The 21,227-nt window shown below is 42.3% G+C and overlaps 2 protein-coding genes across 5 annotated transcripts in view; one reads left to right on the top strand and one right to left on the bottom strand.

The window, feature by feature from the left end:
- Nucleotides 1-21,227, top strand: part of ANKS4B (ankyrin repeat and sterile alpha motif domain containing 4B) — a 44,324-nt gene that overhangs the window by 9,986 nt on the left and 13,111 nt on the right. For 3 of the 4 annotated variants that reach the window (XM_087869925.1, XM_087869921.1, XM_045776425.2), the window contains one exon: nt 14,312-14,361. In XM_087869925.1, coding sequence (XP_087726051.1) covers nt 14,312-14,361 — 50 coding nt within the window. Of the gene's footprint in view, nt 1-2,306; nt 2,422-14,311; nt 14,362-21,227 lie in introns of those variants that run through there. The other variant, XM_045776424.2, reaches the window with a different exon arrangement.
- Nucleotides 2,273-14,096, bottom strand: ZP2 (zona pellucida glycoprotein 2). Its single transcript, XM_045776421.2, has 18 exons — nt 14,022-14,096; nt 13,844-13,932; nt 12,816-12,899; nt 12,333-12,427; nt 10,651-10,803; nt 9,807-9,848; nt 9,043-9,207; nt 8,186-8,282; nt 7,910-8,091; nt 7,014-7,140; nt 6,184-6,371; nt 6,009-6,100; nt 5,790-5,914; nt 5,436-5,625; nt 4,169-4,304; nt 3,997-4,093; nt 3,310-3,393; nt 2,273-2,418 (listed from the first exon to the last, which is right to left on the bottom strand). The coding sequence occupies exons 1-18, from the start codon at nt 14,081-14,083 to the stop codon at nt 2,273-2,275; spliced, it is 2,154 nt and encodes a 717-aa protein (XP_045632377.2). The 5' UTR covers nt 14,084-14,096.

The raw sequence follows: 21,227 nt of genomic DNA, 5'->3' as shown, positions 1-21,227 counted from the left end.
GTACCTTCAGAAATTGAGAACATAACTTGAGTCAATCATTCGTTGTACTTGTTCCAGGCTACCATGGCAACAAGTGTTCATCCCAGTAGCTGCTCCATAGCTAGCTTAGCTTTTCTCTGAATTCTGCCCCAGTATTTGAGGCAAACATCAGAACCGAGCGAGGCCTGCTGTGGGGGCAGTCTGGAGGACAGGTCACTGTGATCCTGACCTGTCACCCTGCACAAACTGACCGACTTGGAGGAGAGAGGCTCCAGCTCCTTCATCAAGCTCTTATATCTTGGACAAGATACCCTAGGGCCCAAGTTCCTCTTTTGTAAAATGTGTGCATTTCTAGCAAATTGATGTTGGTAGGGACTCATTAGAGGCTGTATTTGTTTCCTACTGCTGTTGTAACAAATTAATACAAACTTCGTAGCTTAAAATACAGGTTATTTTACAACTCTGGAATTCAGAAGTCCAAAATGGGGCAGCAGGGCTGTGTTCCTTGAGGCTCTAGTGGAGACCCATTTCTTTGCCATCCCCAGCTAATACTGGCTGCCCACATTCCATGGCTTGTGGCCCCCATCACTCTGATTTCTGCTTCCTTTGGGACATCTTCTGACTCTGATCCTTCTGCCCTTTTTATAAGGCCCTGTCTGATTGGTCCTTATTGGATAATATCCCCCTGTCAGGACCCTTTGCCACATCTGCAAAGTCCACTGGGACCACGTAGAATATTCAGAGTCTGGGCAATATGTGGGGGACCTGTTGGGGTCATTATTCACTCTACCACAGGGGATCAGGAAGCCCCTTCAGTGGCCAACTTTTAAATGCCATTTAAAAAATACAGCACATGCAAGGTTTCTGGTTCTAATGTGTAACACGTACCTTGTCAGTCACAGAAAAGCTGGACTCCAAGACCATTTATCATTGGCCGATTAAGGCCTTATTCCCTTCTAAAGCAATATCCAAAGCATGGCTTTGATGAGATAACTTGAACTTTTGACCCTACTACTCTAGAATGACCAGATCTTTCACGAAATGTGAGTGGTTTCCTTCCCCATACAAGGGCTGAGTTCTAACATATTAATCTAAGCAAAGGATTTAGAAGGAGAAGGTGTTGGAAGAGAAGGAAGAATCCACTATTAAATGTATGTAATATTCTTTGCTCAAGTTTTAAAAAAGCCAGAGTAGGACTACTCCCAGTTGAGGGTTGAACAAGTACACAACACACTGAAGACGTTGTTTTCACCTCCCAGCCCGATACAGATATTGGGGGGTGGGGGGATGGGTTAGCATGGTAATGAGTATTGAGGACACGTACTGCAATGAGCACGGGGTGTTACATGCAAACAATAAAGCATGGAACATTACATCAAAAACTAATGAAGTCTTGTATGGTGATTAACATTAAAAAAAAAAAAAAAAAGCTTTATGACTTTTTTCCAAGCAGAAGTCCTCATTTCTATCTAGGCTTTTTCTACTTGTAGGATACAAGTGAGTTCATTTCTGTATTTGTTATCTTGAAGATAGCTTCACACTGTAGCTCTAACAGACTAACACTAGTCCTATTGACATAATTGCAGTGTAGAAGCTGGGGGACCCTCAGGGGAAAAAGGCTCAGGAGGAGGGAATAAAGTGTAAGTAGTAGGAAAGCCGCTCTCCAGGCTCAGCTAAGGGGTTGGTGTGCGGCTGTGGAGTCTTAATGAGGCTGGGAATGTTGTAATTGCACCTAAGAAAACCAAAACCTTATATTCTTTTCCGTCCGCCAAGGGAGATTGCTGGCCTCCAGTTGCACAATGAATACAGGGAACAACGTAACTGAATACCTTCAACTTCTCAGGGAAAGTTTCTTTCGAAGGGTAATTTGAGTTAGGAAATATTGAAGCAGAACACTAGATTAATTCCTTGGGAACCCCTGGTTACCCTGCTGTTCTAGGGAAGGGAAATCATGCCAATGACTAACGGTGACCTCTTGTCTCCACATCTTGCATATATGAATGGAGGAGTGAGAGACTAGTCTCCAGAGCTGGGCTGTAGCTAAGACCCACTGCTGATTGAATTTTCTGGCACTGCCACTTTTGTGAGTGGAGGGCAGAGAACGCTGAATGGCAGGAAGCAAGTAAGTCCTTAATTTCCTTATGCGCATCTACACAGCCAAAGCCCGTTAGGATTGTGGGAAGGTTCTACATTCCCTCTACAAGTGTGACTGTAAGAAGCAATCCTTGAACTCCATGTAGGTTTAATGAGGTAAAAGCAGGCAGCTTACTTCAACCACTTTATTTGAAAATCCTTAGTGATTTAACATCATGGTTCTTCTCTTGCGCAGGTAGCTAATGAGGCCTAGAGTTGTCACCAGGCCTGCTAAGGCAACCACAGCCACCACAGTCTTAAAAGCAACATATCCGGCTGCCCCGAGCCCTTTCAAGTCCACAGCATCTGGTAAGGAAGCAGACATTCAAGTCTTAAGATCATTTAAATCAAAAGATGTAAGTCAAAGCCTGAGGCTCCCCCAGAGAGGTGAAATTAAGCCTCAAAGGACTCATTTAGGAAGCTTACAACAGGGTATGTAGTCTTACTCTTTGAGCCGACCTCCTCCTCCTCTCGCTGCTCTGCTCCCGCAGCTGTTCCTACTTCCTACTTGCTTTCATTAATCTAAAATCAGATGAGCCCACACCAGGAAAGAACCTTACTCTATCAGCCCATTTAACATTATGGCACTAATAGAGACGGTCCCGAGTGCATGATTCCTTGCAGGTTGTTAGGGATTTAAGACAGCTTACTTTCAAATTGTAGGCCTATAATTAAGACCATCTGGGATGAAGATGTGGGATATTAACAGGAACACAATCTAGTACAGACTAAAGTTTGAGAGTAGTAAGGCTCATGCCTTCTAACCTAATAGTTTCACTTCTAGAAAGATATCCTGGCGGTGCCTGGGTGGCTCAGTTGATTAAGTGTCCAACTCTTGGTTTTGGCTCAGGTTGTGATCTCAGGGTCTTGAGTTGGAGCCCTCAAGATAATCATGCACAGCCAAAGTCTGCTTGAGATTCTTTCCCCCTCTCCCTGCCCCTTCAGTTTGTGTTCTAAAATAAATAAATCTTTAAAAAAAAAAACAAAAACATAGGGTATGATGATTCTACTTGCATTAAGATATTTTTTTTAAGGGGGATTTTTGGAAGAGTACCCAAGAAACTTAAAGGTATGGCTAGGAAGAGAGACTTTATTACTTAGGATTACCCATAAGCATGTATTATTTACGCATAGTTAAATTTCACATAAAAGCTAAGAACTTGAGTCCAGGAAGTGCCTTAGGCTTTAAATCCATACCTCTGAGTGTAGAACCATCTGACAATAGGAGGATGGGTCCTGGGAGACTTACTGTCATTTTCTCTTCATCAGTGGTGCCTGTGGCTGGGGACAGAAAATGGAGTTAGTGTCTGACCTCTGGAATAGTGACTAGTAGAGAGAGGTGTGTCGATGGCCTTCTTAGAGCACATCTCTACCGAGCCCCCTGCTCTATGTGGGTTTTCCCCACTTTTGCAGCAGAGGGCATATTATATACCTTACTGTAAAAACAGGATAAACTCTCCAAGAATGTCCCAAGAAGATTAAGTTCCCAGTCCACCTAGACTCTGCAATAGTAACTTTTCAGAGTCACATCTGCAAAAGATCAGGCTCCAGTCCACGTCCAAAACCAAGCTTGCCCATAGTCTGATTAAGAACTTGCCATCTCAGCCGTATTGTATGGGCAGGGCGGACCGGGCTGAGAAGGTTTCTTGGAACTGTGTGATGAGTCCCAACGAAGCCGTGAGTTTTTTGTTTTTTAAATTTTTTTCTTTATATGAACTCTCTACCACACGTGGGACTCAAACCCACTACCCCAAGATCAAGAGTCGTAGGCTCTACTGACTCAGCCAGCCAGGCACCCCACAGCACTCATTCTTCTCGTTTCCAATTCTGAAAGGATAAGGCTTGCTTTGAGGACTCACAGTAACAGGGACTTGAAATTTTTACCTCGCCTGTGTCTGGATGACACAGGGCACGTCACAGAACACAAAGGGGAGTCGGGAGAGAGTTGATTGCAGATTAACGCACTGCAGTGGAAGTACACCTAGAGATAAGAGAAGAGTGAAGTGGAACCGATGTGCTCACATTCAGCCTGTCCCGGGGTGACTTAATCGCTTACCAGGCTAGAGAGCACTTGGGCCTCTGCTACAAAGGCAAAGGTCTTCACATCAAACCTCTGATAGTGATTAGGATACGTCACGGAGGAGCCAACTGGATGGAAGGTGGTTCTGTGGTTGTCCAAGTTGTTTTCACAGCTGGGAGACACACAGCAGGGAAGACCATCAGCCACATGATCCCCCAAGGTTTGACTCAACATTTGCCCAAAGTCAGCCCACATGTATCCTAACACCTTCAGAATTGTTCTACCTTCTACCTGTACCTTCTATTTAATATACTTTGACTTGGCCTATCCAATTTAAGTACTTATTTGTTTGCCAGCTAAACCTATCAGGAGCTACAAGTTTTCTGTGTAGTTCTTCACACTGGCTTAATTCTTCCTACGAATCTGAGTGCCCAGTATGTCCCAGGCAGTTCGTATAGGTCAGGGACAAAGAAGGTAGAGAACTCCTGCTATTTTATCTCTTTGATAGCTGAGGATGATAGCTATAAAGAAAATCGCATGTTAGGTGGGGCTACACATAATCCTGGCACAGTAGTGTACCTGGAGTTTAAGAGCTTAGCAACAGATTACAACAGCTTCAAGGAAGGTAATGTGCAGTTTCCATCCAGGTGCAAACCCCTGCAGGCAGAGCTCGGAGGCCAAATACCAATTTACAAGTGTGTGTAGTTACAACTTCAGAGCATATGGTCTTCAGGCTAGAGTCAGATAGGCTTTCAAATCCACCATTTACTAAATATTACTTTGTGCTAGTTATTTAAGCAGCAAGCTTGGGTTTCTTCATGAAGTGAGGTGGCTAGTATCTTTCACAGAGTGATGAGGTTCAAATAATCTATGTGGAGTACATAGCACCATGCCTGGCACATGGTAGAAGAGGAACTGGAGATCTATTCTCCCTAGATCAGGAGTGTTAGAGTCATTCATCCTTGGGGAGGATCCGATTCTCTTAAATTCAAGGGTCAGAGGAAAGCATGAGTCACGCTATTGGACTAAGGACTGATTACTAATGAACACAGACAAAGATCAGGGCCTTTGTGACAGTACTATTCAGAAACCCAAGAGTTTATCTTCTCTTCATTGTCAGTTGTTTTTTGTTTTTGTTTTTTTAAAAAAGTTTTTTTTTAAGTAATCTCTACCCCCAACATAGGGTTCGAACTCACAACCCCGATATCAAGAGTCACATGCTCTACTGACTCGGCCAGCTGGGTGCCCCTTCACTGACCACTTTTGATTAGCTGAGCTACCTTTATGGGTAGAGAATACCTACCCATCCATGATAATATTCCACTGGGGGAGTGAGGCTGGGTCTCCGGTGGGTGTTGCCCAGCAATCATCTAAGACCAGCTTGATGTTGGGGTCAGCCCTATTTAGGACTCTTAGTTCCAGGTAAATGGGTTGGCGGAGGTATCTCACCACAGGGTACTCCTTGTCCCCATAAGGTCGAAGGTAGAATTTATCTGAAATGGAATGGAAACACCCTCAGTACTCAAGTTGTTGATGGTTGCAATAGGAGCTAAAGGATCACTACTGCTCCATTAGTCTGGCAGCATCAGAAAGTTCAGGTTGGGAAAGACTTCCCTGAAAGTATTTAAGCAGGATTTCTCAGGTTGTGATGTCTCACCTGGGTAGGTTTGCAGGCTCAAGGCAAGTGGACCTGGCTTCACTGTGGCCACTGGAGGAGGTAGACTTTGGACATCGGTGTTTATTAGCAGGTCATCTCTGCTGTAATGGCATTTCACGGTCATTCTGTAATGTATTAGGGGGAAGGGTGAGGTGTTAAGAATTTTAGAAGACTGCTTTAATTTAATGTAGAGCTTAAGAAGCAGCAATTGCATCACACCTGAATTCACTATCTCTGGAAATTGTGTGTGGTGGGAGATCCTCCCAGAGAGCATGTATTTCATTTTCGTAGATGACTTTGTCATCCTTGAACTTAAAATTAGAGAAAGGTTAGAAGGGGGTGACCAGTGATCTTACAGTCCAGTCTTAACACCTCACCATCTGCTGGCACTCACCTTATGTCTTGTTCCACATCCCTTCAGAGGGATGTGAAACAGTATCAGCCCTTGAGATGGAACCGTGAAGGTAGGTCGGCAGGAGGAGTCTCCCACCCTGAGGGTATCCAAGTTTAGAGCTGGTTTTGTTTGGTGGCTGTAGACCTTGACATCCATAAACCCATCCTGGGTACACAAGTCACCTATAACTAGATGGTGATAAGAGTTTAAAGAAACATGTCTGCCATGTTAATGGCCATCTACCAACCTTCAAGTGTGGGTGAAGAGACCTGTGAGAAAACCCTGAGGGCCTGAAGTGAATGGAGGGTTAGATTATGGCTTCAAGTGTAATGCCTGTGTCATTATGTTCCTTCTTTCAAGACTCGCAAGTCCTGAGTGGTTTGGGGAAGGGAATGGGGGTGGGGGGTAGCTGATGCAGGAACTAGTTTTTCCTATTGTCTTGACCAGAAACGGGTCGGTAAATAAGAAGCACAGGGGCAGAGCCAATACTGAACAACAAATACCAACTCCATGTCCTTGAGGAATTTGTAGGTATTTGGGGGAAGTCTTTTAAACTTTCGTAGTCCTTCTAGTTACAGGTTAGAATCAATCTTACTTAGATGGTGGGCTCAGTCTCCTAATGCAGAAAATATCCAGGCTATTTAAACATGGATCCGTTAGAGTGAGATCTACCCGTATGTATACTTTGGAGTATTATCTTCTTAGGCTCTGTTATAGCAGCTACACGGAGATTTCTAATCTGATCAGTTTCCTCAGAGTATAAGCAATATAGAGCCTGAACCTCTTTGTTTTCCCGTATACACAAGAACTAAGGGAGAAAAGTTTCTTACCTATAGAAACTGGTGACTCACAGACACACTCGGGAAAAACCACCATGGATACAGTCTCCATTTTAAAGGCAAAGGTCAGCTTGAGTGAAGCTAAGTAGAACTGATAGGGTAGGCATTTTTCCGAGGACTGAAAGGAGACAAGAATGTCGATTAGCAGCCACAGCCATGGGGGCCCAGAACGGTCCACAGTGAGGCAGGAAGGAAGTACACCGAATACCTATAGGGCACACTCCAGAATTAATCTGGTTTCCCTTTAAACCAGAACAAGAGAGTGCCTATCACTTCTCCTGATCAGGATGCTTTCCTAGGCAGGAAATTTATTGCTTTAAACTCATGCCCTGAGATACCCAGCTCTACATGCTCTTTGTACTGGACACTAGAGCCTGAATTAACAGATCAGATTCCAAAGAGCTGAGTGCTCTGCCAAGCCAGGTCTGAGTAAAAAGGACTCTACAAATGCTGTCAGATGTTATTGCAAAACACACATACCCCGACATAAGATTACTCTCCGCTGTCCCTGGCAATTGCATCTGTCAAGAATGGCCTCAGTGAGAACAGTTGAGGATGTTTTTGTTTGGATCAAGCTGTTCTATCTTTAATAGGGTGTAAGAGGGTCATCATTAGCAACTTCAAAGCAGTTTAATGAACTGAGGGGGGTAAAAAAAGCAAGAAAACCTCTATTGCAGTGGTTCAAAGAGGCTTGGTATTTGAGAGTGAATTTCAGTTACTTGAGAATTCACTTAGGCAAAGTGCTCACATGAGGCCTTCCGGAGTTTGAATCCATTATATGGACAATAAGAATCTATGGTCAAGTGATCAGCTCTATGAGGGTTACCTAAAGACTGTGCTTCAAACCAGGCTTCCATCAAGCTCAGTGGCTCATGATAGGAACCTACTTTGATTTTGAGAAGAGTTTTGCTGAAGTGCAATCTCAAGCCCTTGGATTCTTCCTTATCGATCCCATGGTCACGCAGCTGGCTTACGGCAAAGCTCCTGTTTTCAAAGCTCACAGATTCTAACTTCCCAGGAAACTCTGGTATGGTGAGCGTCACATGTGTGGCATTACAGGTCACGGGATCTAGAAGGAATGGCCGACACAATGTCGATGATCAGCTTTAAGCCCCTGGAACAGTGTCTCCCACAACTGGAGTTGCCCTTTCCTAGGACCTTACCTGACACACAAAGCACTTGTGCTGTTAAGATGAGCTTCTGCCCAGGAGATTCTTGTATCAACTTCAGAGGCGCTGTGTAGAGGTGACTGTTACCTTGCTGAGGGCAGAGTGGGGTGGGGGTGGAGAAACATTTCTAAAGCCATCCATTTACTTGAATTTCTAACCAATGCTGGAAGAATAGTCAGAGCAAATACTCAAGTATGGGGCACCATTTTGGCCCGAGTAGAATTTAAGCATTTTGTCCTGTGACTATTCGTCAGATGTTCTAGTTTTAAAACCTTCTATTTCCTCACATCTGGCAAGTTAGTGTTGTCTACGGATAGGACCTGTAGGTGATTTCTAGGCAGATGTGAGCAAAAGCTGATTTTATGATAATAGCATTCAGAGAAAAGGTCTGCAGGTCTCCACACACAGTTTATACTCAATGTGTAACAGGACTGTTCTTGTTAAAATGGATGGCATTTAAGTGCTTGCTTAGGTGCCAGGACCTGTTCAAAGTACTTTGGCACATTAACTCATTAACTTAATGAGTTGATTGTTGGCCCCAAAAGTACCAATTGCTACAGCAGAACTGTATTATAGGAATATGATAAAACAGAACACCTTAATTCATAGAAGACTTTAGTACCACCTTCTTTCACATTATAGAGCAAATATACATCTATGGGAAGAATGGATCTGTTTTGTTCACCCTTATATCCTTAGTCCTCAGTGCAGGGCTTAGCACATGGCAGGCATTAAGATACCTGTTAAATCAACTATATTCTCAGTTCATTTGAAGACATGGTTGAGATGACACTTGAATTTAGAAATACTGGTCTGTGCTTGGGTGGTGGTACAAGAAAATTCACACCTACCGCATAGTGAGTCACTCCAGTGGCATTGAGTGACATTTGGACGCTTAGCTTGTGGTTATCAAAGAGGAGATTATATCCTTGTGCCTCGGCCTGCTGAAGAGTCAGATTTTGGGCTTCTGCACCATCACCAACCTCCATGAACCATCTCATCAGAGTCTTGGGATCCTAAAGACAGAAGTTTCATTTAGAGGTCTGCTGCTCACCTTAACCTAAGACTATTAATCTATTTAGTATTTTATTTCATTTATTCTTTTTTAAAGATTTTATTTATTTGTCAGAGAGAGTGACAGAGAGAGCACGCGAGCGCACGCACACAAGCATGGGGAACCTCAGGCAGAGGGAGAAGCAGGCTGTCCACTGAGCAAGGATCCCTATGCAGGACTGGATCCCAGGACCCTGGGATCGTGACCTGAGCTGAAGACAGATGCTTAACAGAGTGAGCCACCCAGGCATCCCATAGTTAATATTTTAAATCAGAATTGAAGTTAGGTTACCTTTACTATGAAACTAAAGGTTACTTAGGTCTATAATTTATTTTTTTTTTAAAGATTTTTTATTTATTTATTCGACAGAGAGACAGCCAGCGAGAGAGGGAACACAAGCAGGGGGAGTGGGAGAGGAAGAAGCAGGCTCACAGCAGAGGAGCCCGATGTGGGGCTCGATCCCACAACGCCAGGATCACGCCCTGAGACGAAGGCAGACACTTAACTGCTGTGCCACCCAGGCGCCCCATAGGTCTATAATTTAAAAAGTTACTTCCATACCGCATTTTCATCAGCCATGCCAGGAATAACATTAAAGGTAAACTGGAAGAAAAGAAACCATGATGTGAGGCTTTGATTTGGAGGAGTAAGTTTCTGAAATCACGCTACCTAGCAGTATGTGCAAAACACCCAGAGCAACTGCTGTGTAGTTCTTACACCAAGAGGCCTGATTGTGGGGTATACTAAGAAAAGGTACAGGCCCAGTCACGAAAACTGACTGTGCCCTTAGGTATCATTTCATCTCTGAGCTTCTGATGCCATAAGGCAATTGGAAGATCTAAGCTCCCTTCCAGTTTTAAGTTTAAGACACTGGATTCTTAGATGCACATTTTTTTACCTTCATCCATACAAATCAAGAATTAGGTCAAGCCATGCAGTTCTATCATTGTTCTAACAAAGTATGAATATATTTTATTTGTCCATTATCAATATTAGTTATATTAGACTATAAAATTCCTGAATATGTGATTGGAATGTGTTGCTTTTTTACTATATCCTATCGTCTAGGCATAGAACCTGGGACAGGATGATAGCTAGTCAGTTTGTCAAATGATTATTAATGTGAGTCCAGCTACCAATGGAATCTTTTCTACTGCCAGGTATGATGTGCTGCTGAGCACTGTATGTACCCTCTCAATTCTCAGCGCCACCTATGAGATATTATTGTCCCCTACTTTGGACTTGGAAACAAAGGCTCAGTGTGGTTAAGAAATCAATCCAAAGCTACACAACAAATTAGTGAATACAGGATTGTAATCCTGATCCTGTTCCTAACCCCAGTTCTGTGTAGACCACCACATTTCCCCTGCAGCAGCCATGAGAAACAGTCCGCCTCTTCACTCACAGACATGGAATCCTTTTTGCAGATAGTGGCTCCTGCATGTTCATGGGTTTCTTCTGCTTGCACAATGGGACAGCTGATCTGATATATGAAAGCCATAGGTCTTGAAATAGCATTGTTGTCTGTGAGTTTGACAGTTATCTGGTGCCGGCCAAGCTGTGTGTAAATGGCATGGTAACAACAGTGAGTTCTGGAACATCCGTGGGAAAGGCAATTCCAGAATACCATTGGACCCAGCTGAGTGGCAAAACTCTTGAGGTTACCAGTACCGCGAGTTCTGGAAGATACCTCATTCCTCTATCAACAGACTCTACAGCTAGCCCTTCTAGATATCAGACTCATGGTGCTGGCTAATTTGGGGCCTCTACCCAAGTCGTTCAAACATGTATTGAGCACCTATGTAGCAGCCATTGTTTTGGGTGCTGGACAGAGCCAACTTTGGTATTGGCCCTAGTTTAGGGAACTTATAGTTCCAAGTAAGGGACAGCCACCCTTTTTCTATAAAATGTTAGTCAATATTTTCAGCTTTTTTAGGCCACATATGATTTCTAGCTTGCATTTTTTCTTTTAAGTCCTTGAAAACCTAACCATTCTTAGCTCTAGGACCATCACACACATGCACCATGGGCTAAATGTAGCTACCCACAAGTTTTAGTTTGCAGACCCTTGTTTTACAGGAAAGCAACTCTAAGCTCTCTAAAAGTTAGTAAGGGCTATTTCAGAAAGGAAAAAAACGACTGAAGATCTTCACTGTGGAATTAGATGAAGGGGCCAGTTAAATGTGCAGATTTCTGCCACGTACCTCAGACCTAAGTCATCAACTAAATGAACTAAGTCTATACTTTCCAAATTCTCCAAGTGATTCTTTGCACACCGCAAGCTTGAGAACTGCTTGACGGTTTTCTTTTACTGCTCCCAATAACCCTGATTAGGCAGTACCGTTGCTTGGCAATAGAGAAAACCCTATTGCTCAGCTGCTGCTTGCCTTCCCACACCTGTTTTTATAGCATAGCAGTTCTGTTTGCCAGCACCAAAATAGCCTTCCCTTTCCCATGGAGGTTACAGATCAAAATAGCTCATTTTGAGCATTTGTTGTATCTTGTTGCTGTGCCAAGTTCTTCTTCTGCATCTTATCATTCATCTTTAGATACCCTTTGGAGAGGGTACCATAATCCCCCTTTTCCAATGAGCAAGCAAAGGCTTAGAAAGGTTAGCTCACTTGCTAGAGATCACAACCAGATAGTGGCAAAGCCAGGACTCACACCAAGGCCCCAACTTCAGGGTTTGTCAACCTCAGCGTTATTGGCATTTCAGACCCAAAATCCCTGTTAAAGGGGGCCACCGTGTGCAACGTAGGCTAGTTAGCGGTAGCGTCAGCTTGTATAGATAGCCCCCCACTCCAGTTGTGGCAGCCAATAAGGTCTTTAAAATGTCTCCAAACATTGCCAAATATCCCCTGGGCAGACAAAACAAGAAGCAAAAGAAAAAGAAAAAACAAGAAACCAAAACAAACAAAAAAAAACACAACAAAAAAACAACCAACCACCACCACCACCATGAACATTAACCACCCCTGGTTGAGAATAAATGCTCTACTCTCAAGCCTATATCCTTAACTAGTAGGGGTACTCGTAGTAACTACTAGGTTACTACTTCCCAAATCACTCCTCAAAGCGATTACTTACCACTCTCCTGGTACAGTTCTCATATGGGGCCTTCAGGATGAGTTTTTCTGGGTCCAGGACAGAAGTGCAGTTCAACAGTTCAAAACTAAAGGGTTCTACAGAAGCCAGAGCAAAGGGCCAAAAAGTACATTTCAGTGACAAAGTAAACCAAAGCCACACAGTCAAGACTGCCAATCCATTTCCAAGCTACTTCAAATCACTTTACTTTTTATTGTCCCATCTGGATGAGAGGACGCAAGCTTTGGGAGATGCTGTGATTTGCAACTAAAAATTTCCCAGGGGATTCTGAGATAAGACAAATTTCTAAGGAAAGACAACGTCTTCCACCCTTGGTGGCATCATGCAAATCAGGGACCCCAAGGCATCATGGCAATTGGATGCCAGTTGCTCCCGATGGTGTATTCTGTTCACCTGAAAAATGGGGCTAGCCTTGAGCCAAGGGCTTTCTACTAAGGCTAGGATAAGAATATACACATTACCTACCCACCACAGATGCATGCCATTTTTTGGTGCCCATATTGCTTGAAAATTCCACTGCCATTCTATTTTCATAGCAAATGACAATACCTGAAGAGCAAAGGAAGCATTTGGGGGTATCTCTGAGCTGTAGGAGGCAGGATTCCTACAGAAGTGTATGGAGGCATCTCTTCTCCAACAGGCATCAAGGAAGGATACCATTTGAAAGAGGCAAATCTTGACCCCCACCCTCAAGGAGCTCACAGATTGGTGGAAAAGATCTAACTACAGTGCAAGATACTAACTATAAGAAAGGTATCAATTAAAGGGCTGCGGCTTTCTGATGTTCTGCAGGGTTAAACCTATTCTAGGTTTAACCATGCATACAGGGACCAGGCTAGAACCTTGACAGTGAAGCTGATGAAAGTGGGGTGGTAGGTCTGCGATGAATTGGAGAACAAAAGTTCTATCTAAAGACTTTTCAACTTGAAGTTTAAAAAAATGCCTTACATGGAGCACCTGGCTGGGTCAGGTGGAAGAACATGGGAGACTCTTGATCTTGGGGTCGTGAGTTCAAGACCCACATTTAGTGCAGAGATTACTTAAATTTCAAATAACTGCCTTACATAAGCCAAAGGACACTTTTAAAAGGCTAAATTCTACCTATAACCTGCTTCTCTACATCCTCTTGCTCAGGTGAAAGTTTGAAAATCTCTTTTAAGTGGACCAGCTCCAATTCTGTCTGTTACGTTGGTGCTTTCCTTAAGCAGGAGTTTGTGTTTGAAAATGCTCCTTAGCATTTTGTTTTGCCGTTCTTTGGATCCCGTAAAGCTTGAGGCAATGAGGGAGTAGAAAGTAATACAGATGTTTTGCAAGATCTTTTGTTTAGTTAGTATAACAAGCCCTAAGTAAGCCATGGAAAAATCTATTGACTTGATCAAGGTAAGAAAGGGGGTAAGTGGAGACTGTCTAAGCCATGTTTAAGTTTCCTGGCTATCTAATTACAACCCGTTAGAGAGATGCTAAGGGCATTTCCCGTCACCCATCGGGCATACCTGGGAAGATAGGATTCTCCAAGTCAATAACACCTATTGAATTCACTGAAGTCACAAGGATGAAGAATAAAGAAAGTGACCTGTAGGTGCTAAAAGGGGATTAGGGAGAGTTAAAGAGGAATGAATTTCAGCAGATAAGGCCATCATGTCCCCTCCCTCCACTGCCAGGATTACTCACCTCCAATCTGCTCTGAACCAGTTTGAGGGACTCCCACCATCTCTTTTCTGTCTCCAGGCCATGGCCAAGTGTATCACCAAATCAACCAGGTAGGTGGGTGGGCACCTCTGTGCTTTTTTTATAGCAGAAAACAGGATGTGGCCCTGCCCTCTCTGACTGGAGACACCTGAGTCTTCTCCAACCCTCCCAGCTGAGAGGGAGGGAGTTGGGACAGGAGAGGCTTTCTGGAAGGCTTGAAGGAAGCATAGTTCTGCCCTTTCTGATAACTTGTGTTTCGGTTGTTCTACCAGGTGCTCTGCGGGCCTGCCATGAAACCAGAGTTCCTTGAAATTGGCTCCAGGTGGGTAAATTGGTGTTTTTCTCCATAACACTGGGCAAAATTAGTTTCTTTGGGCGAAATGTTTACAACTCCAATGTAGAGTGAAAGAAGGTGGTGGGTTTTATTGAGGAAAGAATATCTTTTGTTCGTATCACCTTTCCTTGAAGTAACCCCTAGTCTCCTGGCTATGGTGGATGTTACCCTGGCAATGTAATGTACCTGTAAAGTACCTTTACAGAAAATGGATGGTATATTTCCCCCAAGTATAAAAGTTTAAGCATAGTGCAAAAAATGCAGACAATTATAGAAGGATATAGAGAAAAGAAAAAAGTCATCTGTAACTGTTCCACTGCTAATATTTAGATATGTAACTTTATGGACTTTTTATACAAACACCACACACACTTAAAACCAACAACCTGGGATCAAAGTTTAAGTTATGCTTTGTGACCTGATTTTACTATTTTACATGTCATGGACATTTTTTGTATCAAACATAAAGATCTCCATTACCATTTTTAGGGTTGCATTATGTTCAGTGTCTAGATAAATCAGTGTTTAACTGTTCCTAATGATAGACATTACAAAAACTTTCAATTTTTCATCATCATAAACCATAATATGATGGACCTTCTTGTATATTTCCCTGGTTAACGCTTGGGATGAATTCCTGGAGGTAGAAATTCTGGGTCAAAGAGAGTAGTGATGTAAATAAGGATGTCATATTTTTGTACCAGCGGGGAGTTTACACGTGGGGAAACTGAGGCAAAGCAACCTGCCCAGCCTATTGACAACTGGGTGTCAGAGCCATGTTGAGAACTCAGATTTCTAAGGCCCAACCAACATACCTTTTCAGTATCTCTCATTGCAATTTGAGACACCTAGATGTTTGAGATCCATGTTCTATTAAAAAGCGGTTAGTGTTCAAATTCTGTACAAGTCATGGGATCGCATTTGCAATTATTGATTTATATGTTGTCCTTGTGTAGTTACTTTAGGAGTAATCGCCACGCCCTGTTACAGGTGTCTGATATTCAGTTGGAGGTTAGAGGAGTATTTCCCCAACTTCCTTGATCAAAACGTCACATGCGGCTCTCATTAACAGCACAAATTCCTGGGTCTCACCAAAAGCTGTGGAATCAGGAGCTTCAGGGGACTGTCCTGAGTGGATGTATTGTTTAACAAGCACCACAGAGTCTTAAGATCAAGGAAATTTGGCAAATACCCTGAGGGAGGGAGGCAAGAAAATGAGTGGTTGCTAGCAGTTAACTTCTTCGTGGGAATTAACCCATTATGTTATATGGAATTGAGGAGTGGAAGCAAAAGCCAGGATAAACAGGTTTCTGGGAGTAGAGGTGGTGAAAGGATTTAGATTCTGAGCAGAGGCACGATAGCAATAGTTACTCCTTTCCTCTGAAGCATATTTTCCAAAAAGTGACAAATGTGAAGGTATTCTACCATGATGGTAGTAGAGGATGGAGCGTGGAGGGAAGATTCGGAGAGACCTGGTAAGAAGGTGGTCAGAGAGGCAATAGGCTAATGTGTTGCTCTACCTTCTGAGGCCCCACCCCCAGGCTCCCAGCCCCCAAATTGTGCTTTTTCTCCAGAGTGTGAGGTCTTGCCTTAGGAAAGGGCACCTCTGGTCTCAGCCCCAAACTGGGGGTTCTGGGAGACTAAGGGCAGCACAAAAGCCCTGAGCAGGAGGCATGGAAAGGAGGAGGACCACTGTGGGCTCTGGTGAACTTGGTGAGCACACCAGAGACTAATTTCATTAGCACACTTTGCTTATCACTACAAGGCATTCCCTCCCCTTCCGAATGGATCTCTCCTGGAGGGTCCTGAGGTCACTTACCACTTGCTAATTACCAGGCATTTCTTGAAGGGAATTTTAGGTTGTTATGCATAAGAACAAGGCGGTGTTGTTGCCTCCTTACTTCTGAAAAACAGTTCTTATAAACACCAGTTTACAATTCTTAAATTCCAGGCTTATTGTCTTATTTTCTACAATATAAACATATTAATTGAAGACAACCTAAATGTTATCATCAGGAGATGGTTAGATAAACTATGAATATCTTCAGATACTAAAATGAATCTGTGGATTCAGGTGGATCTGTGAATGCTGATAGTGAAGCTGTCCACAATGACATTGGAGTTTCAGAGGTGTATGATTAATATGTTTTCATATTTTACTTAGAAAAAGAAAAAAAACTATGTGTGTGTCTATATATTTATGTGTCTGTGCATGGGTATTTGCACTGAAAATCCAGGAATACATTTCCAGAGAGCTAACCGTGTTACCCAGGGGAGGAGACCATGCAGGTATTCAGGGGGTCCAGCCCAGTCTGGCTATGCTCGTCGTTTACAACTGTTGTCAGTTCTGATTGGTTTGCGCTCTCATTCGATTACTGCTTATAAATATATGTACTGTATCATCTGTAGGAATAGGGAGGGGAACTCCTGTTTTTCTAACTTTATTTTTTTCTGTATTGGTTGAATTGTCTTGGTGATAAAATAGCAAATAAAATAACTTTAAAGTGATAATAGCAGTAACAGTAAATCTGAGTTGTATTTAAGGGATCAGTTGTAAGCTCTAGAATCAAATCATGGGTTCAAACTTCATGATATAAAGTTATAACACCCAAGTGAGTGGATTTGGTTCATGAGGCTTCCAAAGTCCATATCCCTATTGTAAAATGAAGAAATGATGCCTAAGAGGTTTAATAACTTTCTCAAGATCATATAGAAAGTTAGCAGCAGAGCTCCAGTGATAAACTAAATCCCGATGTCCATTCCCAAGCTCTTTCTAATTCGTTATGATTTTCTCTTTCTCTCTCTCTCTTTCTCTCTGTGTGTGTGTGTGTGTGTGTGTGTGTGTGTATGAGAGGGTGTTTTAAAACTCAGTGCTTCTCCTACAGTTTCAGTTAGCTTTAGAAGTACAAGATGGCATTAATTAGAATTTAGCAGTATAAGATAAATAGGAAGTCTAGAAACTTCTACCAGCTATGCTAATACAGCTTAAAATAGCTTTCAAATGTCAAATATGAATTTAACTTGGGAAAATAAGTGAGACTGTGTCAATGAGAATGTTTTCGAATATCATATGTTAGTTCCTTTAACAGTGTAACTATACGACGTTAATGTTATTTTCCCCTTTGGTTCTTTAGTCAGATCCAAGTTGAATAAGCCTCCTGATAGTCATGGGCTCAGAAAGAACTAGGACAAAGGCATATGAAGCTTCATCGACCTGTAAATATAAAGATAGGGAAGCTTAGGGAAATGGATGACAAAGATGGCTCAGAAGTTCTAAGTAAGAACCCATTTACATACGAGTATTAACATAGATTATTCCATAGGTAGTAGCTAGGGCAGTGGTTACCACAGAAGTAGAGAAAAGGTCTCCTTGGCAATGCAACATATTCCTTTTAGTTGATAAATATATGTTACATACTAAAGTTCTGAAGCTGATATGGAGATCTGTTGTAAAAGTCACCATCTTCCACCCCTTCGTGTACTCCTATCCCTTGCAACCTGTTTTGGGGTCAGCCTGTTCCCTGTGCCCTTCACTCCCCCTTGAATCTGGCTGGTTTGACCAACAGAATGTGGTGGAAATGGCAATAGGCCAGTTCTGAGCCTAGCTCTTTGGAGGTCTTTGTATTTAGAGGTAAAGCCTCTAATTTAACTTCAAATGAGATCATTAGGGTGGGCCATAATGCGGTATGACTGGTGTCCTTAAAAGAAGAGGAAATTTGGACAGAGACATATACCGAGGGAAGGCAGCATGAGGGAGAAGATGGCCATCTACAAGCCAAGGAGGGAGGCCCAGAACAGTCCCTCACAGCCCTCAAAAGGAGCCAACCCTGCTGACACTTTGATTTTGGATTTCTAACTTCCATAACTATAAGAAAAAAATTCTGTTGGCTGAGCCAGCCAGTTTGAGGTACTTTGTTGGGGCAGCCCTAGAAGGCAAATACATATTCTCAGATTGAGATACGACTCTGTGTGACTATAGAATGTGTACTCTTTTTCCTGTACCATGGTAAGGGATGGGACCAAAAAGATCCCCAAGTCCTAGTTGTTGTTATTGAGGAAATGCAGAGGAAAGAGAAGAAGTTTTAAGAAAATGCAGTAATTATACATCTAGGATTGACCTAAAGACGGGGGAGAGAGTTCCTACCTTTCTACTAGTAGAACTACTTCTACTCCTGCTTCTATTTCCAGCAGGATGACTACTCATCTACATTCATTGAGTAATGACTACACACCACACACTATGTGAAGTATTTTACAAATACTAACTCTAATTACTGGCAACAACCCTGTAAGTAATATTACTTGCAATAAGTCTGTGGAGTTTTCTCTTCATTTTACTGGCGAGGAAATTGAAGCTCAGAAGTAATCTGCCCAAATTAATGGCAGAATCTAATTTCTGGCTTGGTGTCTGTCAGTCTCTGCCTTAAGAATCCGTGTTCTTAACCATTACTGTAGTAGAGCTTTGTTTCAACACAGTGCATGGTGTTCGCATTTGCCTGGTTTCCAGTTCAACTATCAGCTCTGAGAGAGTTGAGTGGTTTTGATGGTATTTGATGATCTGCTAATGGGTGCTGTAACATATCTCACTTGTGGTAAATTCTGCCATCTTGAAACAAAATGGCAACTAATACAGGTTTTCCGGTGATCATTTGTTCTTGCAATTTTTATAAGAACTTAAGCTTTGGATAAGGATTCAGGCCACATGATTTTATTGATTAAAGTCTTAAATTCACAGAGCCAGTAATTAAGTAGAAAGGGGAAGAGGCAAAAGAAAAAGGAAATTTGTCTACTTAACAAAGCCAGTTGATTGAAGTGTAGAATTTAAATTCAAAGTCCCTGCTTGGACTATCCAGCACTCACATTTTAAAGAATTTGTTTTTGGAAACCTTTATAAAACTCTCCACTGTTACAATGTAATGCCATCTGGGATTTAGCATTTATAAAATGTGCAGTTAAGAGATGCCAAGAGATTCCTCATGCAAACCAGATGGTACAATAACAGCTCTGTCTGTTTTTCTGGCAGAGAAACTGGGCTTTGAATGGCTTGAAACTTATGTGAATAAATTAAGCCCAATCAATACTTCAGGGACATTACAATTTCAATAGTCAACTTACCCACCTAAATATTTTCATAAATGTTTTCATTTGGAGAAGAAAAAAACAAAAGGGCAGACAATGCCTCCATTGATTGCCTCATGTTTGTATTTAACAATGTTTCTAAGAAAAATACCACCAATGACCTTCAACGTGGGAAAGAAAGTTTCTCCGTATTTTAAAAGTGATATATGTGTTTAAATGAGAAGCAGGGTTGTTCAATCTCTTTTGAATGGGAAAAATCCACATCAAATGGTTTGCAGAGTTTTTTTGCTGTGCTGACGAGGAAAAAATACGTGTGTAAGTGACATTTTCTGGATAATGGACTTGAAAATGTCTTTACGTCAACAGGTAGCTTTCTCACAAACCCAAGTTCCGCACATACAGTCGTGTATTAATGATGCCTCTTATAACCTTGCATAATTCCTGTAAGTTTTCTGGGTAGCAACAGGACTTTTGTAATCCCTTTTAATTTTTTTCACTTTCTGTTATTGCTTTTATTTTCATTAAAATTCATAATAAGATGCTCATTAGATGAAGTAATCTTGTTAAAAGCAAACATTTTGCTTAGATCTTTTCTTTTTCCTTATTAGGTGAAAATGTGCTTCCCTCCCATACAAGTGAATTTCCTCTGTAATTAGGCATGAATAGCTTTGGAGAACAAATACAGGCTTCTTTTGAAAACCAGATCTCTTGAGGTTTAGGGTGCAATCTCATTAATAAAAATATGTGTTTCTGGATTGCACAAGCCATTGAATTTCTTTCCCAATTAGCAGTGAATGGTTTTTCAGAACAAAGGAGAAGTTTGGTTTCCACTTTGCTGGCATTGGTTTTCCTTGGGGTAGACTGGAGGTACCAACTACCACTAATCTTTGTTCCTTCCCTCTCTCTGCCTGGGCAAAGGAACACATAGAACTCTGTTTTATAGATAAGTCAGAATCCTAAGTAAATTCTCCATCCTAGGGCTACTTCCTTTCAGCCAGGATTGGACTCCAGGGTAGATGGGACAACTGTTTACAACATTCAGCTGTCAGGTGGCAGGAGAGGCCAGAAAATTATAAACACGACAATGAAGAGTAGACAGTGCCTTTGCTTTGTGGGGAGGAGGAGAGCCATTAGTGAGAGACTCTCTCCAAGTGCTTCCCCTCGGGGGGCCCAATTAACCCTGTTTTCTCTGGGTCATTGGCAAAATGAAGTGTTTGGTCTACAGGCCTCTGAAAAGTGAAATACTTAAATGCTCCCTTTGAACCTAAGTGGCAGCCAGAGGAACATAGAAATCACTAGCTGGATGTTTCTCTAAAATTATACTAATACGGCAGAAGTAGAACCAGGTGGGGGCAGGACAGATTTGGTTACAACAGGAAGTTGATGAGGGCCTTGACTTGCTCACTAATAGAACAATTCAGGAGAGGGTCAGGGGCATTTAAGTCTGACCCTTAAAGTCTCCACCAGTGTGTAGGGCAGGTATTCTTCTCTGACCTTCAAAGAGCCCGGCAACATACTGTTGGAACAGACCCAACTACTTTTTTCCACAAGGCCAATTACTATCAAAACATAATGTCACAAGCCACAGTTGCCCCACAATTATCCAGACCCCTCATGAGCAGTTAGTGTCTAAAATATATGCAAATCTTAGTTTTTTTCATTAATCTCTGCCCTCACCATCTCCTTCCAATTTTGTTTCCTTTGTACTTCGAGAAATACAGTAGAAAATAAGAAGAAAGACCAATTACTAAGTTTTAGTTCTCTCTCTTTCTCTG

This window comes from Ursus americanus, chromosome 2 (assembly GCF_024610735.1).
Source record: "Ursus americanus isolate L20-20 chromosome 2, mUrsAme1.1.p, whole genome shotgun sequence".
Lineage (NCBI taxonomy): Eukaryota > Metazoa > Chordata > Mammalia > Carnivora > Ursidae > Ursus > Ursus americanus.
This window is presented reverse-complemented; position numbering and strand designations above follow the sequence as displayed.

What these genes read in the sequence shown, in the direction of transcription:
- ZP2 (XM_045776421.2), bottom strand. Translation starts at nt 14,083, where the DNA reads ATGGCCTGGAGACAGAAAAGAGATGGTGGGAGTCCCTCAAACTGGTTC. An exon ending in GGAGAATCCTATCTTCCCAG is followed by an intron (nt 12,900 to 13,843) that starts GTATGCCCGATG and finishes TTTGCTCTTCAG; the next exon opens with GTATTGTCATTTGCTATGAA. An exon ending in GCAAAAAGGATTCCATGTCT is followed by an intron (nt 9,849 to 10,650) that starts GTGAGTGAAGAG and finishes CTTTTCTTCCAG; the next exon opens with TTTACCTTTAATGTTATTCC.